The 17,619-nt window shown below is 40.7% G+C and overlaps 2 protein-coding genes across 6 annotated transcripts in view; both read left to right on the forward strand.

Moving 5' to 3' along the window:
- Positions 1 to 7,348, forward strand: part of ttc26 (tetratricopeptide repeat domain 26) — a 39,382-nt gene extending 32,034 nt beyond the window's left edge. The window contains exon 18 of the mRNA XM_028815564.2: positions 7,013 to 7,348. Coding sequence (XP_028671397.1) covers positions 7,013 to 7,124 — 112 coding nt within the window. The 3' untranslated portion in view covers positions 7,125 to 7,348. The remainder of the gene's footprint in view (positions 1 to 7,012) is intronic.
- A 6,704-nt stretch (positions 7,349 to 14,052) lies between these two features.
- The window catches only part of ubn2a (ubinuclein 2a), a 115,375-nt gene continuing 111,808 nt past the window's right edge, over positions 14,053 to 17,619 (forward strand). For 4 of the 5 annotated variants that reach the window (XM_028815565.2, XM_028815567.2, XM_028815566.2 and 1 more), the window contains exon 1: positions 14,055 to 14,526. In XM_028815565.2, coding sequence (XP_028671398.1) covers positions 14,263 to 14,526 — 264 coding nt within the window. In that variant the 5' untranslated portion in view covers positions 14,055 to 14,262. Of the gene's footprint in view, positions 14,527 to 17,619 lie in introns of all 5 variants that reach the window. The other variant, XM_051934494.1, reaches the window with a different exon arrangement.

A 17,619-nucleotide genomic window follows, 5' to 3' on the forward strand; every position in this document is an offset into this window, starting at 1 on the left:
TTTCAAAGCCTATTCCAATAGGGCTGAAGGATTTATCTGATTTTTAAGCAAAAGTTAGAATGAATTGTATGGAACAAAATGGTCAAAATGACCTGTGCTGGATACGGTGTTACTCTGTTACTTAATCAAAGTTGGATAAACACATGCTTAGGGCATCAAGGGAAAGGGGGCAACACAGACATTTTTCATTGCCAGATTTACCATGGACCATATGGTGCAAACTGCAAAATAAACATTATTTTTCATCTTACTGTAAGTTGTGTTTCATTTCGAAAAATAAAATTTTATTCTATGGTTTATTATTGTTTAGATTTTGAATTAGAACTGATTGGGGGAACCAAAATTGTTTAAGTGCTTAGGGCCTCTAAAGGTTTTAATCCTGTATTTACTCCAGCAATTTTAGACAGTGCATCGTTTAGGAGAGGGAAAGAAAAAACAATATGACTGTCTTCTTTAAAGATGTATATTTCTTTAATTGTGCACACAATTAATAGAGAAGTGTCACAGAATTGCTGATTTAGGGATGTCCAGGTAGGCCATTAATCTTACGTGGATAACTAGACCGTTATTTTGGTGTTGATCACTGGGGTTAGGTATAAAGTACTGTTGAGGTTATTTTCTTTGTTTAAACAATCTGTGAAAATGTGTTTTAATTTTAAAAGTGTTTTTTTAATTAAACAAACCATGCATTTTTTATTTAAACAGTGCAAATCACTTCACTACCTATGGGAGGTATTTTCTGCAAAAAGGAAATGAAAATTAAAATTATAAAATGAAAATGCAATCTCTTTTGCAATTTCATTTTCAAAGCCTGTGCACAAAAATGCTGCAAAAAATAAAATTAAAATGAAATGCCGCCATTTGCAATTTCATTTTCAAAGTCTTTGAACAAAAATGCTGCAAAAATTAAATTTAAAATATCCCCATTTGCAATTTCATTTTCAAAGCCTGCGAGCAAGAATCCTGCAAAAATTTAAATTAAAATTAAATGCCATTTCCAATTTAATTTTCAGCCTGAACCGCAATGAAGCTGCAAAAATGAAAAGTAAGACTTCAGTGTACATAAATGTAAACTATGATGTAATAAAGGCTAATTTGTATGATGTTAAATATTATAATTAAGTAGCACTTTCATTTCTTCAGAAATACAATTATGTGTGGTCTTCAGATTTTGTGAGACAGTTTTGATGTGACGCTCACAGTACAGGGCTGAAAAAATCAAAATCATTTGAATTAAACACAGTTGAAGTGAGAAGTATTATATCGATCGAAGTGACTCTACAGCTATGAAGGGAAAAAAATTGTGGAAAATCGCCAAGGCCCGCCCATTCACCCTCGCTATTTGCATATTGAGAACTTGAAAATTAAAATTCAATGAGCAGCAGGTGGCACCAGTGTTGATTTGCATTTTACTTTTCATTTGTGCAGCTTCATTGTAGTTCAGGCTGAAAATGAAATTGGGGTATTTAATTTTAATTTTAATTTTTGCAGCATTTTGCAGCCCCTCCTTTAACCGCCACCTTATCGTGGTGGAGGGGTTTGCGTGTCCCAATGATCCTAGGAGCTCTGTTGTCCGGGGCTTTATGCCCCTGGTTGGGCCACCCAAGGCAAACTGGTCCTAGGTGAGGGATGAGACAAAGAGCGGTTAAACAAAACCTCCTATGATGAAAAAACAATTTTGGACGGCGTTTTCCCTTGCCCGGACGCGGGTCACTGGGGCCCCACTCTGGAGCCAGGCCAGGAGGTGGGGCTCGATGGCGAGTACCTGGTGGCCGGGCCTGCACCCATGAGGCTCGGCCGGGCACAGCCCGAAGAGGCAACGTGGGTCCCCCTTCCCATGGGCTCACCACCTATGGGAGGGGCCAAGGAGGTCGGGTGCAGTGTGAGTTGGGTAGTGGCCGAAGGCGGGGACCTTGGCGGTCCGATCCTCGGCTACAGAAGCTGGCTCTTGGGACGTGGAATGTCACCTCTCTGAAGGGGAAGGAGCCTGAGCTAGTGCGTGAGGTTGAGAGGTTCCGGCTAGATATAGTCGGACTCACCTCGACGCACAGCTTGGACTCTGGAACCAATCTCCTTGAGAGGGGCTGGACTCTCTACCACTCTGGAGTTGCCCCCGGTGAGAGGCGCCAAGCGGGTGTGGGTATACTTATTGCCCCCCAACTTGGAGCCTGTACATTGGGGTTTACCCCGGTAGACAAGAGGGTAGCCTCCCTTCGCTTTCAGGTGGGGGGACAGGTCCTAACTGTTGTTTGTGCGTATGCACCAAACAGCAGTTCGGAGTACCCACCCTTTTTGGAGTCCCTGGAGGGGGTGCTAGAGGGCATACCTTCTGGGGACTCCCTCGTTCTGCTGGGAGACTTCAATGCTCACGTGGGCAATGACAGTGAGACCTGGAAGGGCGTGATTGGGAGGAATGGCCCCACCGATCTGAACCTGAGAGGTGTTTTGTTATTGGACTTCTGTGCTCGTCGCGGATTGTCCATAACGAACACCATGTTCAAGCATAGGGGTGTTCATATGTGCACTTGGCACCAGGACACCCTAGGCCTCAGTTCGATGATCGACTTTGTGGTCGTGTCGTCGGACTTGCGGCCACATGTCTTGGACACTCGGGTGAAGAGAGGGGCGGAGCTGTCAACTGATCACCACCTGGTGGTGAGTTGGCTTCGATGGTGGGAGAGGATGCCGGTCAGGCGTGGTAGGCCCAAACGTGTTGTGAGGGTCTGCTGGGAACGTCTGGCAGAGCCCTCTGTCAGAAGTAGCTTCAACTCCCACCTCCGGCAGAACTTCGACCACATCCCGAGGGTGGTGGGGGACATTGAGTCCGAATGGGCCATGTTCCGTGCCTCTATTGTTGAGGCAGCTGACCGGAGCTGTGGCCGTAAGGTGGTCGGTGCCTGTCGTGGCGGCAATCCCCGAACCCGTTGGTGAACACCGGCGGTGAAGGATGCCGTCAAGCTGAAGGAGGAGTCCTACAGGACCCTTTTGTCCTGTGGGACCCTGGAGGCAGCTGATAGGTACCGGCAGGCCAAGCGGAATGCGGCTTTGGTGGTTGCTGAGGCAAAAACTCGGGCGTGGGAGGAGTTTGGGGAGGCCATGGAGAACGACTTTCGGACGGCTTCGAGGACATTCTGGTCCACCATCTGGCGTCTCAGGAAGGGGAAGCAGTGCAGTGTCAACACTGTATATGGTGGGGATGGTGCGGTGCGCTGCTGACCTCGACTCGGGACGTTGTGGGTCGGTGGGGGGAGTACTTCGAAGACCTCCTCAATCCCATTAACATGCCTTCCAATGATGAAGCAGAGCCTGGGGACTCAGAGGTGGGCTCCCCCATCTCTGGGACTGAGGTCACCGAGGTGGTCAAAAAACTCCTTGGTGGCAGGGCCCCGGGGGTGGATGAGATACGCCCGGAGTTCCTCAAGGCTCTGGATGTTGTAGGACTGTCTTGGTTGACACGCCTCTGCAACATCGCATGGACATCAGGGACAGTGCCTCTGGATTGGCAGACCGGGGTGGTGGTCCCCCTCTTTAAGAAGGGAGATCGGAGGGTGTGTTCCAACTACAGAGGGATCATACTCCTCAGCCTCCCTGGAAAAGTCTATTCAGGGGTCCTGGAGAGGAGGGTCCGTCGGATAGTCGAGCCTCGGATTCAGGAGGAACAGTGTGGTTTTTGTCCTGGTTGCGGAACAGTGGACCAGCTCTACACCCTTAGCAGGGTCCTGGAGGGTGCATGGGAGTTTGCCCAACCAGTCTACATGTGTTTTGTGGACTTGGAAAAGGCATTCGACCGTGTCCCTCGGGGAATCCTGTGGGGGGTACTCCGAGAGTATGGGGTACCGGTCCCCCTGATAAGGGCTGTTCGGTCCCTGTATGATCGGTGCCAGAGCTTGGTCCGCATTGCCGGCAGTAAGTCGAACCCGTTTCCAGTGAGAGTTGGACTCCGCCAGGGCTGCCCTTTGTCACCGATTCTGTTCATAACTTTTATGGACAGAATTTCTAGGCGCAGCCAGGGCGTTGAGGGTGTCCGGTTTGGTGGGCTCAGGATTGGGTCACTGCTTTTTGCAGATGATGTTGTCCTGTTTGCTTCATCAGGCCGTGATCTTCAGCTCTCTCTGGATCAGTTCTTAGCCGAGTGTGAAGCGGCTGAGATGAGAATCAGCACCTCCAAATCCGAGACCGTGGTCCTCAGCCGGAAAAGGGTGGAGTGCCCTCTCAGGGTTGGTAGCGAGATCCTGCCCCAAGTGGAGGAGTTCAAGTATCTCGGGGTCTTGTTCACGAGTGAGGGAAGAATGGAGCGTGAGATCGACAGGCGGATCGGTGCGGCATCCGCAGTAATGCGGGCGCTGCATCGGTCAGTCGTGGTGAAAAAGGAGCTGAGCCACAAGGCGAAGCTCTCAATTTACCAGTCGATCTATGTTCCTACCCTCACCTATGGTCATGAACTATGGGCAATGACCGAAAGAACGAGATCGTGAATACAAGCGGCTGAAATGAGTTTCCTCCGCAGGGTGTCTGGGCTTTCCCTTAAAGATAGGGTGAGAAGCTCAGTCATCCGGGAGGGGCTCAGAGTAGAGCCACTGCTCCTCCGCATCGAGAGGAGTCCGATGAGGTGGCTCGGGCATCTGATCAGGATGCCTCCTGGACGCCTCCCTGGTGAGGTGTTCCGGGCACGTCTAACCGGGAGGAGGCCCCGGGGAAAACCCAGGACGCGTTGGAGGGACTATGTCTCTTGACTGGCCTGGGAACGCCTTGGGATTCTCCCGGAAGAGCTAGAAGAAATGGCCGGGGAGAGGGAAGTCTGGGCATCTCTGCTCAAGCTGCTGCCCCCGCGACCCGACCTCGGATAAGCGGGAGACAATGGATGGATGGATGGATGCAGCATTTGTAAGAGCCATTTTCCTTGTTCTATAAGATTCATGAATATTTCTTAGATGACAATGCATAAATTATGGGAGGTTCCTATAACCCCCGTAAATAGAATCGTATTAGTATATTCTTGCCATTTCTAACAGCTTGGAGTAAACATTAATCTTCAGTTAGTTAGTGACAGCCTTGCCTTGTATAAGGTGTAGAGGCATACGGTTTTTAACCGTGACCGCACGTTACCGTGCCTGGGCACTTGCCTATGTGCCAACCGGCTTACGAGCCTTTTGAGTGTGAGAAGTAAATATGTAAGAAAACAGCACTTAATTTATGTGTTGTGCCGTACGTAAAGCGTACAGAAAAAGAAATTAAGAACCTTTAAGTAGAGAAATAACTAAAGTCTTTCAAGAAAAGCTAAGTTTATAGAAGATACATTTTTTCCCTTTTTTTTTGCCTTTTATTCTATGTGTGTAACTATTTTTTCTTTTATTCTTGTTTGGATTATTCGCTTTTAACTTTCACTAAAAACCTTGAAAACGAACTCTTGGACTCTGAGAATTCTTTTGACACGCATCTTACCTGTGCCTGATGACACCTTATATTTCAGCAGCTGCACTAAAGTTAAAAACCGTGTGCCTCTACACCTTATACAAGGCAAGGCTGTCACTAACTAACTGAAGATTAATGTTTACTCCAAGCTGTTAGAAATGGCAAGAATTAGTTTGTGTTTAGAACAGGTCCCAGTAAACAGGGACTTGAAAGACCCATTTTCAAGTTAGAAATGGGATAAGCATACAGTTTTCTGATGAAAATGTAGCTGCGTTTTCCCAAAGTTTCCAAAATTCAGCAGCTCTAACTCAAAAAATGGGATTCAACAAAAGCCTGATGCGCAGAAATGATTCCACAGACAAAATATCTTCATTTGTTTAAAGTTTAGTTAAGTTTCAAAGTAAAACAGTTCACACAAAAAAGAAAATTTGTCTTTGCCGCCTCCTCCTTTGCTCCTCCCAGCAAGCTTCGTCCACCTTTCCACGTGACTCTGGCTTTCCTCTGTGAGGCCAGCAAATCCTCATGTATTGGCCATTCTGGAAGTGCTTCCAACCATGTGGTCTGTAAGCAATTCTGTGTATGGCTGAAACCCCATGCAATACAGTGCCTCAGACTTTACCTCAGCCCAGTGCTGCCAGAGGGTGCTGAAAAGAACTGCAAGTTCCATGATGCCCTGTGGGAATCTGGGGCACTGCTGCAAAGCAGGCTAGCTGCCATCTAGTGTTCTGAGGGAGATAGTGTCCTCAAGAAGCTGCCTTCTCTCATCCTTCTGTCTCTTGGGCATCCTGGCCAGGTTCGGCTGCCTGCCGTCTCTTACTATGGACAGCATATTTTTTTCTAAGACAGTTGTGGCAAAATGATAGAACTGTACCTTAGGGCTGAACCCATCTAATCCTCGCCTTAATGAAAATGATTTCCACGTCTTTGCAAAGCTTGTGGAGTGTGGGCCCCAGCTTCTTTGGTTCTGATTGGTCCATCCAGATAATGCAGGTGACAATAGTACATTGTTCAGTGTTGTATTGTTCATTACACAGGGACTTTACACATATATTCTTTATATCCCTGCGCCTTTTTTAAAGTTACCTTTCCAAAAAAAAAAAAAAAACAGCCGCTGAGTCAGATTTTACATGACCAAGGGGCATCTCCCCCCAGGTAAGCTGATTAGCAGTCTACCCGCATAGAAGTATTTGTATTCTTTCCATTTGTGTATTCTATAATGGATGACTAGAGTATGGCACATATCCCTCATGTGGCGAGCCTGTTTCACGGTTTAAAATAATACACACTCACACTTTATGTAGTCAGAACCAGCTTTCATATTTTCTGAAATTTTTGGCTTTTGGTTGCAATTGTGGTGTTTTTTTTTTGGTTTTTTTTTTGCTTTATTACAGTCAGCATGCCACTTGCCACACTCCTTTACATAGCAACTTTGTCTTTCCAAATTGTTTTCACTGTCTTTATTACGTTTTTCATTTTCCAAGTAACTCTGGTCACAATTTGGTAAGTTCATTGAGATATTCTGGTCATGTATTAAAAATTGTATAATGGTTCTTCATAAAATTGTAATCATTAATAATTATTTCATTTTATATTTATACAGGGAGACTCTGCGAGAGGTTGTTTCTCTGCTGAGAAATACAGGAAACCAGCAGGCAGACTACATCATTCGAATCTTCAAAAAGTGGGCCAAAGAGAATAGGTTCCCTGTCTGAAAATCTTATTTATCAATTAGAGCAATGATAATTTTGTACTGTTTTTATATAAAGAATTACAATTTCATATTTGTGAATATGTGTTTAATTGTTGTATTATATATATATATATATATATATATATATATATATATATATATATATATATATATATATATATATATATATAATACATATACCAATACCTACTGTACATTGTAAATAAAGTTTATAATTAAAAGTAATATGTGGCAGCTTTTAATTTAATGGAGCTTCTTGAATATGAGGATGGGAAAAAGTGTGGTGTGCCTGTGGTTCATTTACTTAGGTGAAATGTCAAGTTCTTAAAAGCCCATTTCAGTCCATTCATGAAAATTACAATTTTACCAAAATGTATTTGGTTAAAAAGGCCAGGCAAGTTTACCTTAGCAGCTGATCGGTAGCCATAGTTTGGCCTGTAAGTGCAATAGTGATAAAATTATTAAAATGGTAAACAGACAAAAAGCTCAGCAAGGTGTTTCTCTGCTGAGAAATACAAGAAACTGGGAGGCAGAATACATGATTTGAATCTCTAAATAGTGGGCCAAAGAAAATAGATTTCCTGCCTGAACATCTTATTTATAAATCAGTTGATCAGTTATGAATGTTATGAATCGGGTTAGACATTTATTCAGTTCAGGACCTCTAAAGCCAACACTCATTTCCACCATGTGTCTGTACGTGCAGACGACAGTTTTTGATGGCTCTCGCCCTCACAGCATATTTGACAACAATCACAAGGTGACATTCAGTCTGAACAGACACCTCCAAACCCTTCACATGTGAAATTGAAATTTGCATTGGTAACAATGTGTGGGTGTAGCGCGGGTGCCACTAGCGTCAAGCCTCAAGAGTGGAAGTGACGCAATGCCAACTGGTTACTGACTATGAGTATTGATAGCAAAGGAGTGAGAATTCTGTGCTCCAGAGAGCCCATTAGAACTAGAATCTGCTGGATTTAACCTTTCGAAAGTATTGCAATGATTTGTCTCTGTGCTCCATCACTTACGTGTATCTCAGCCATCAAGTAATCGCCTCTAAAAGGCAGGTTTAACACATATGGTGAAGAGTAACTAAGCTCACTGCACAAAATTCACTTATTTGAATGCCAATGAAATGGTTGCCACCAAACACATCCCTAGGTGTACTTGGAATGGAAAAGCACAGCAAAATCCACAATACAACAAAGATTAAATTGATGATATGATAATACTTTATTGTTCCCAAGAGTAAACTGCAGTATACTAGCATCACACACAAATTAATTAACAATCATACTCAAGTGTAAAGAGTAAAACAAATAAATTAACATGTACCAAATAAATATAGAGTAATCTGGAAAAAGGTCTCTCTGTATCTCAGTGACTACAGCTCTGTCACTTGTGTGTCATAAGTTTGATGTCTAACCATCTCTCAGCCATCTTCCAGTCTATGAAGTGTGTGGTCCTGTGCCCATTTGCCTACAGTAGCAAATAGATGTGTGATGGACACATTGCCCCATTGAACTCAGGACACTCTTCACCTTTCAGAATGCCCTAAGCCAATACGTTTGGGTCCTCTTTATTGATCCTCTTTTATGCGGCTACTTTTTAACTTAGTTGCTCATCTGAAAGATGTTATCGTATCTGTCAGTCCTTGTGCTTTTTGCCTGTTACATTTACTTTTTGAAATGAATCGGGCGGTGATGCTTACAGATTTTATTTCTAGGCCTCTTAACCTGATCATAGGACTGCCATGATGCCTGTTAAATACCCCTAATATTGTTTTTCACTCCCAGTAAAGCAGGAGAGGCAGCCTCATGGGGCTGTAAATCAACACAGACACAGAATGCTCAGCGGTAGATAAGAACCTCGACTGGGGCAGCATACTGTACCTGTTACACTAATACAGGTTATACTAAAGCATGCTTACTTGAACTTCATTATCAGCATGAAAGCCTCATGATCCTGCTGTCTTTGAGGTTTTAATGAGGACCTATGGAAAAATTAGCAGTTCTAGTCAAAGGTACTCCTGTACTACTGAGATCCTCACCCTGTCATGGAAGGTGAGCCCAATCATTCTTTGCAGAAACCTCATTGCAGCAGCTTACTGCATTGGTGCTGCAATCTCATTATTTTAGCCACAACCCAAAGCTTATGATCATATGTGAGGAAAGGAACATAGACACAGTGCTAAATCAAATGTTTACTTGAGGGCTTATCCTCCTGTTTACCACCATGACTGCAGCAATGTGTTGGCTAATCTAGTGATCCACTTGTACTCTTACCCGTGATTAAGATCTTGAGGAACTTGAACTCCTCCACTTTAGGTTACTGCTCATCATTTTCCTGCTCAGAACAAACCACTCTTTTGCATGAGAGGACTATGGATGAATTAATCCTCATTCCTTTTGCAGAACCATTCTAGTCCACACCAAAGACAGAAGAGATGCAGCCCTAATGTTCTTAAATTAAATGCCACCTAAATCTCAGCTTTGTCTTAATAATCTTGTCAATGAAGACAACCCTGAAAGCTGAAAACAGTTTTAATACCAGCTGAAGTAAAACTTAGATCTTTGCTCCTTTCATCACATTGCACTAAATGTATACAAAGCCTACCCAGTAAATATTGGACATCTTTTGCACACAAACACACAAAAGAGGCTTGTTAATGAAATTGTACTTTTAAAATAAATTATTGAATAACCAGTAATGGCGCACTGCACAATAACATGCAGTGAATACACTTGACTTGAGCATTCATAGTTTTCATGCTCTTTCTCTGTACGTTTAGCATTCATTTGCTCAGAGGTTGATGCTCTTGCTGCTTCCTGAGCAGCTCTTCTTTTCTCCACCCTAGCGGCCACTTCTTCTCATCTTTTGTCGGCATCTTTTCATTAAAACTGATTAAGACAGTGTTTGTGTTGCAATTACTTAGTACATTTTTTTTTTAATTTTTACTTAAGCTGGCACTTAAGTCTTCAATCTGCCTCAAGAATGATTTAAGATTTGAAGAGGTAGAGGAAGTGATGGCGAAGGTGGTAGGGATGAGAATAGCACCCGTACACATGCACCGCAGTGCTGGCTGCTGAGAGTTGATTCTACAATAAAATAAAAAGAGGAATAACCTTGGAGGTCAATCATCACCTGAAAGTGGATAGTAGACGTCACATAGTATATGTGTACCAAATTTCAGGTCAATAGTTCAAACGGTTTGTGAGCTACAGGTGATTTAAAATCCAGGACAGACAAACGAACTGCCACGGTAGCGTATTATATAAGAAGATTGCAAAAATTGTAAACAAAGCACATAAAAGCATACAAAGAGTTGGGGTCCTGATGGGTGTACCCCATTTAATGTCCAGAATGTAGTAAGGCCAGTAAAGACTCATGAAGGTAGTATAACTGGCACTTTCAGCCAGGATTAGAATTTGCTGCCATGAGGTCTAACGTCCTAGTTAGCTTTTCTGAAAATGAACACAGATTTCCACTGGTCAGGCAGTTTATATATCGTCAAGACTGGAAAAGGATGGGCTTGTGATGGCAAGGTGGAATTGACGTCAGGCATCTTGCAGGATTGTTTTCTCCATCTTAGGGATGGAAATTGAAGAGTTTATGTGATCCCGTAAGACTCTCCCCAAAATCACGTGTTTGACAAAGTAGTGTATTATTTTATAATACAGCACTTGTGATAAAATTATCTCTGAACATGAGTCAACTTGGACTGTGGTGGCCCACTGGGATACATCCTGTACAGCTGACCTCCATTTTTTTTCCATTTTGTAAAAATGCTAAACACATTAGGCCAGTTTTTTAAGTTCCCGCACAACATGGATTTTCTCTCTGGTTTACTTTCATATGTCACTAGTGAAAGTTTGTTGTCATTTCCCGACGGATGTCTTTAATATAAATGTATGTAGGGTATTAACATTATGGACAGGCAAATATCAAAGAAGTTGGAATAAAGAGGGATGAGAAAAATAAAAACTAAAGCAAGAGTATAGAAAAGAGGAAGCTGTGCCACAGACATTTCTTTATATCTACTATATGTGTATGGGCACAAAAATTTTCATTACCTACATTTGATGTAATTCATGTACAACTAACCCATTTAAAAGTTCTTGCCTGTTCTGGATGAAAACCCCTCCATCAACTTTAAACTTAGAGCTGTTACTTTTGACAATTTGGATTAGCGTAGCAAAAAAAGAAAATATTACAGATCTATTGATTCCAAAAAAACTCCTGTCTTACCTTTTATCTTTCATCTATAAAAATATTAAAAATAACAAGGGTGCCAAAACACAAAACTTGTTATCAAAGTTTAATTTTACTTATATATTTGGAAAACAATTCTTGTTACAGATATTCCTCTGGCATTCACCTTTTTCTTATATTTGTTATGTATATGCTTCAACAACACCATTTATTTCTATAGCACATTTTCATACACAATGCTAAAGAAAAAAGTTACAAGAAAAGAAAAATAAATAAAAATTAGTGTGTATATAAACGCAGGTAACTCCAGTTTCTGTATTACATCTTGCCTGAAGAAGGGGCCTGAGTTGCCTTGAAAGCTTGCATATTGTAATCTTTTTAGTTAGCCAATAAAAGGTGTCATTTTACTTGACTTCTCACTATAAGAATAATAAGGAATGAATATCTTAAAAAATATAAATCAACACACACTTACATAAAATAAATATATAATTAGTAAAAAAGTAGAGTCCTTATATATAGTGCCCTTTTTAAGTCTCTAAAGATGAGTCTGATGATAAAGTCAGATAGTTGAGAGGACAGAAAAAAACACAAAAAAAAACTCTAAAGGTGAGAAGCTGGAGAAAAAAAAATTTGCACGGGGTCCGCACTCAGCTCCCACTGGGCATTCTACCTAACAGAAATGTACTTCAATCGTTCCTAATTGTTTTTTAGGCTTTCTCTGAGAGGATTTGATACAGTGGGTCTTGTTCAAGGTTAGGATGTCTGCTTTCATTCAAGCATCACAGGTGTCTGCACAGGACTTTGATCAGGTAGTGGAAAAGAAAGCAGAGAAAAGTAGAGGTTAATAATGATTGCAAATCCATGAAGAATATGTCAAGTCTATATATGTATTGTTTATTAGGAGTAGAATCTAAAGGGAGATACAAACAAGCCAAATTTTAGAAGTTAGTTTTTAGTAATTTTTTTTTGAATGATCCACGGTTATATACAAATATCTGCAAGATCAGACCATATCTGACAGAATTATACACCACAATTCCTGGTCCAGGCTGTGGTCTTTCATGTCTGGACAACTACAACTCTCTGCTGGCAGGAGTACTGGTATGTGTCACTAAGCCGCTGCAGATGGTTCAAAATGCGGCAGCATGTCTTGTGTTCAACCAGCCAAGGCGGACACGTCACTCCTCTTTTGAGATTACTACACTGGCTTCTGGTGGTAGCATGTATAAGTTCAGATCTTTGAGGCTTCCCTACAGAGTTGTCAATGGGTCAGCATTTATATATACAGATATATATATATATATATAGACACTTGTGAGGTCCTATGGTCCTTCTTAATTAATGTTGTCTTATTTTAATTTCTTATTTTGTCTTTTATTTTTCTTCTCTCCATTATGTAAAGCACTTTGAGCTACTTTTTGTATGAAAATGTGCTATATAAATAAATGTTGTTGTTGTTGTTGTTCTTGACCTCTCAGGTCTGATTATGAATGGTGTCTGGTGAGGCCGCCTCTGCCTCAGTCCAGACTCTTTTCAAGGGTAGCTTTTAACTGGTGGAACAAGCTGCCCACCTGTATTCAAAACTCTGACTCCCACAAAGCTTTTAAGAAACATTTGAAGACTCTCTTGTTTGAGAAATTTCTGTGTAACTGATATTAGTTGTTAGGTATTGTCACTCCTTATGTGCTTTCACTTGTCATGATCAATTTTGTACCCTTGTCCTGTAAGTCTTGTCGCCAAACAGTCTCCAGACTGCTACTTAATTGATTATGCTTACCTGTTTTGTAAGTCACTTTGGATAGAAGCATCTGCTAAGCAAATAAATGTAAATACTCTAAATGTAATACAAATGATAGTCTTGTGTATCTGTTGGAAACATTTTGGTTCATAACAGCAAAAGGTCACCTCACCACTTCTTTTATGCTTGGCTCTTGGAATAATAAGTGGACAACCATTAGAAGATCAAAGAGTTCTATTTGACTTAAGGGGGCAAGCATTCCAAAATATAGGAAAGAGCTTTACAAACCATCAGTAGGATTTTAAAGTCAGTTCTAAAGGACAAGGGTTGTCATCGTAACGATACTGAAACTTGTGAGATATGTTCAAAACTCCTTCTGGTTAAGATACAAATTATTGTTTTACCTTTATAAATAGTATTTGTATTAAGATTATTATACCTTATTATAAACCTACTGAAAAAGGTCAAAGACAGAGAACAAGTCAGCAAACACAAGCAAACGTACGGGATTATGTATTTCTTTTAACGTGTACGATGAGAAAAGCTTTAGATGAAAAAATATTAAGGTTAACAAATACGTGAGCAGAATCAGATTGTATTACTGAATGTAATATTCAAGATCCAAAGCACTATGTGCGTTCTTTCAGCGTCACCTTTCACAGTCTGTCTCTTCGGAATCGACAACATTGTTACTATAGCTTTAAATCCCGGGAATATGTGTATTTATAGAACGCCCCGGGGTTTTCTAGCACCGTGGCGGGGGTGGGGGCTCATTTCAGTGTATGAAACTATAAAGTCGTGTATGCCATTGTGGCTCCCTCTCATTTCATAAACTAGTGAAGCAACGCATCACAGTTAGAGCCGACATGGCGCCAATTGCAGTGCGGTCGCAGCCTACTCATTCCTCCAATTGGTTGGCAGCCATTTAGGGGCGGGTTTGGTTTTTTTACATCCCGCCTGCGCTGCGTGGTCGCCCCGGTGCCGTCAGGCTATTTACGTCCAGGTCAAGATGGCCGCCCTATAGTAGCGCCAAGCAGTAACGAGAAGAAACAACAAGAGGTCTAACTGCTAGATTGTGTTTGAAAGCGTGGTGATTTTTCTTTTTTTTTTTGTTCCTGGATTGTAGTAAAGACAGATATCAAGAGTCGCAACACGACAGAATTTGGCCAGGGCGCAGGAGCCGGTGATGGCAGAGCCCAGGAAAGTGGCCTTCATCACCCTGTCCTCACCGGACCCGCGGAAGCGCCGTCGGGAAGATGAGCCTGGCACCCCTGGGCTTCCGACGGTTGGAGGCGGTGGTGGCCTCTTTCCTGGTGCCCCAGAAAGTAAAGTGGACACCGAGCAGACGGAGCAGCGTGGCATTACACTGCGTCTCAACCTTCGACTGTCAGAGCCGAGTGATAAAGCCTCCACAGAGTTTAACTACAACGAGCTGGTGAATGCAGTGAAGGTGAGCCACTGCCAAAGAAACGTATGCTAACAGGGCATTTCCGTTCGGGTCTTCCACTGTATGGCGACTCTAAGCAGGAGTTCAGTCATGGTGTCCTGATTCGGGTACATCGCGACAGCCAATCGGAGAGAAATTGTATTTGTAGAGACGGGTCTGCGTGATAAGAGTGTACCAGGGTCTCCGTGAAAGCGCTACCTGACACTTCAGACGTTATTATATATGGCTGGAACAGATTTGCAATGAGTCTAACTTTTTTCACAGAGAGAAAAGAAAGTTTCCATAGACATCTGCATAAACATCGCCTTACAGTTAGCAAATCGTATGCTTTGAGGTGTACAGTGTTAAGTGTTGAACAATGTGAGTGATGCGGTTAGTTCTCATTGAACAACACCATAATTATCGGGTGCGTTTCTTTTGTCTTATTTTTTTAACTGTTTACGGCTCTGTGTTTTTTCCTCCTTAACCGTGTGTGAACGTTTGGAAGTGTTCGTTCGTGTGAAGTACAGTGAAGTGCCCCACCTTTGTTTTGTTTTGCGATCACAACTGATTAGTGCCTAGGAAGAGCTTAGCCTTCCACGATTAGTATTTGACTTTAAAAACGTGTGTGTGTGTGTGTGTGCTAAAGCACGGCAGAAGCATTTGCTTTGACTGTGGTAAATATTTAGTGTTCACTCCTGTCGTTGCATTATTATCTCAACTAAGATGCCATAATTAGTTGTTATAACTGAGCGATTTATTACATTTAACTTAGACTTTTGAAATATATCTCCACATTAGTCATCTTTCCATCGGATTAATGAAATTTACATTACTATGTAAAGCATATATGTTTAGATGTGTTATTTCTGAATTACACCTGTAAATGTTTCATTTGACTTTTAAAGGTTACCTGCAGAAATGGTTTTGCATAATATGCATATGCAATTTCTGTGCAGGTTGCCCTCTGCTGCTGTTCAATTTGTGAGGCATTTCTGATGTACCAGAATGTTGCCATATTATAAGTTTAATTTAAATCATGTTTGAACGAGGGCACAAATTAAGTTGTTGCAGTGCAACCACCATTTAATAGGTCCAGATTCCTGAGTTCAGTTTTCTGTTGCAGAGATGTGCGTGTTAAGTTGATTTGCCTGGTGTAAGTGTGTGTGTGTATGTATTGAGTGCTTCCTGCCAATAAGGGTTTTTTTTTTTTTTTTTTCTTTTTTTCATTTCTGTGCTCAATGTTGCCAGAATGGTCTCATCCTTTAGCATTAAATGGATTTAACGGTGGTTAAAATGTGCATCACAACTGTGATCATCAGTAATTAATAGAATTGTTTCACAACCATACACAAAACTATTGCTAATGAAAGGTAATTCAAGCTTGTGAATTGCTGTTACAAAGAAGAAATCCTTTTTGAATTGTTGTATTGTAGAATTGTAATGCAGTGATGTTTGAAAATCTGTGAATTTTAATTTTATTTACAGCATGTTTGACTATCAAATCCGTCTGTAATCAAAAGTACTTATTCTGGTTTTAAAAAGAAATTATTTCCATGAATTATGTACATTGTTATAAGGAAATGTTGCAGATTATAGGTTAAATAGGATAAAAACAAAAGTTTGATAAAGTGTACAAGTTTAACCTGGCCTAATTCTTATTTGTTACTGAACACAGCACAATCTGAAGAGCCCTCATCCATAGTGTTTTAGGTTATCATGAGTCTGGAAGTACTTCGTTATAAAGAAAAGTAATACCAATTCACAAACTTACCATGGTCCTTTAAAGTTGTGGACATCCTTCAGTTATTTCAAAGAGCAATTAGGAAGCTTGTATGTGGTTTTAAAAAGAACCATAGAACGACATTTGTGGATCTCCAATCAGGAACGCTCCGATCAGGTCTTTTTTAATGCTGATACCGATTTCATGTTACTAGATTCACCTATTCTGAATCAATTTTATTTTTTTTATCTTTTTTTTAACAAAAATGTTTACACTAAGCTCCTGCATTAATAAAGAACATAAGACTTGTACGCATATAGTTAAGTCTGAACTTTATTTTTATAGTTTACCTTTACACCAGAGGTGTTACCTGTTCATTTTTTAGTAATAAAATGAAAATCTGTAAACTCTGACCATATAAATTCTAAAATAAAAACAGTTCCCTTAAAAATATGTACTTTTCACTGTTATGTACATAAAATATTTATCCAGAATACAGATATCATAAAAGTAATTTAAAATGCTTCAGATAATATGACAGCATGTAATTAATTTCTTACCTGAAGCAAAACAACTTTAAAGAAAGTTTCATCATTTTGTCTAACAAAAATATATATTTTCACGCATTGATTCAAATAATTGATATTGGCGGTTCAACACTACTTAAATGTAAGTACACAGTATATACTTATAGGTTTTAATAATTTTTAATTATTAATTGCACTACAGCCGTTTTTGCAGTTAAAATATACATTTGCTATATTTATACAAGTGTTTTCTTCAGTGTACTAGCTAGCCCTTCCTAATTCTTGAGATGAAATTATAAGTATGGGTGACCATTTTAATTATGCAGTATTTATATGGTCAGAGTTTGCAGATTTTCATGTTGTTATTAAAAAATGAACAGGTAACACCTCTGGTCTAAACTTATGTTTGTGTGTGTTATAAATTTTGACAAACACAGTACAAACCTTTACAAAGAGTCACAAATCTATCAAATGTTTATAAGATATTTATCAAGAAGATGCAATGCTAACATGCTTAACAACTTTACAAGTAAAAGTAGAATAAGAAAAGAGGAAGAAGAATTTTAAATTGCTGCTCAGTAAGCAATAGACATATTAGCTTAACAGCAAAATTTGTCTAATTGAAAGTGTATGCTGCTGTACTTAACACAAGCTTGTTCACCATCTAAACTCAGACAAGCAATGTTCATTTTAATTAAAGGACAAAATAAAAAGGTCTGAATTAATTAAAGCAGCTTTTCTGGATGTTTGCCTAACTGCAGAGGATGACTCCTCATATTCGTTTTTCTCAGTTTATTATTCCAACCATCCATCCATTTTCCAACCCACTGAATCCGAACACAGGGTCACAGGGGTCTGCTGGAGCCA

Source organism: Erpetoichthys calabaricus, chromosome 12 (assembly GCF_900747795.2).
Source record: "Erpetoichthys calabaricus chromosome 12, fErpCal1.3, whole genome shotgun sequence".
Lineage (NCBI taxonomy): Eukaryota > Metazoa > Chordata > Cladistia > Polypteriformes > Polypteridae > Erpetoichthys > Erpetoichthys calabaricus.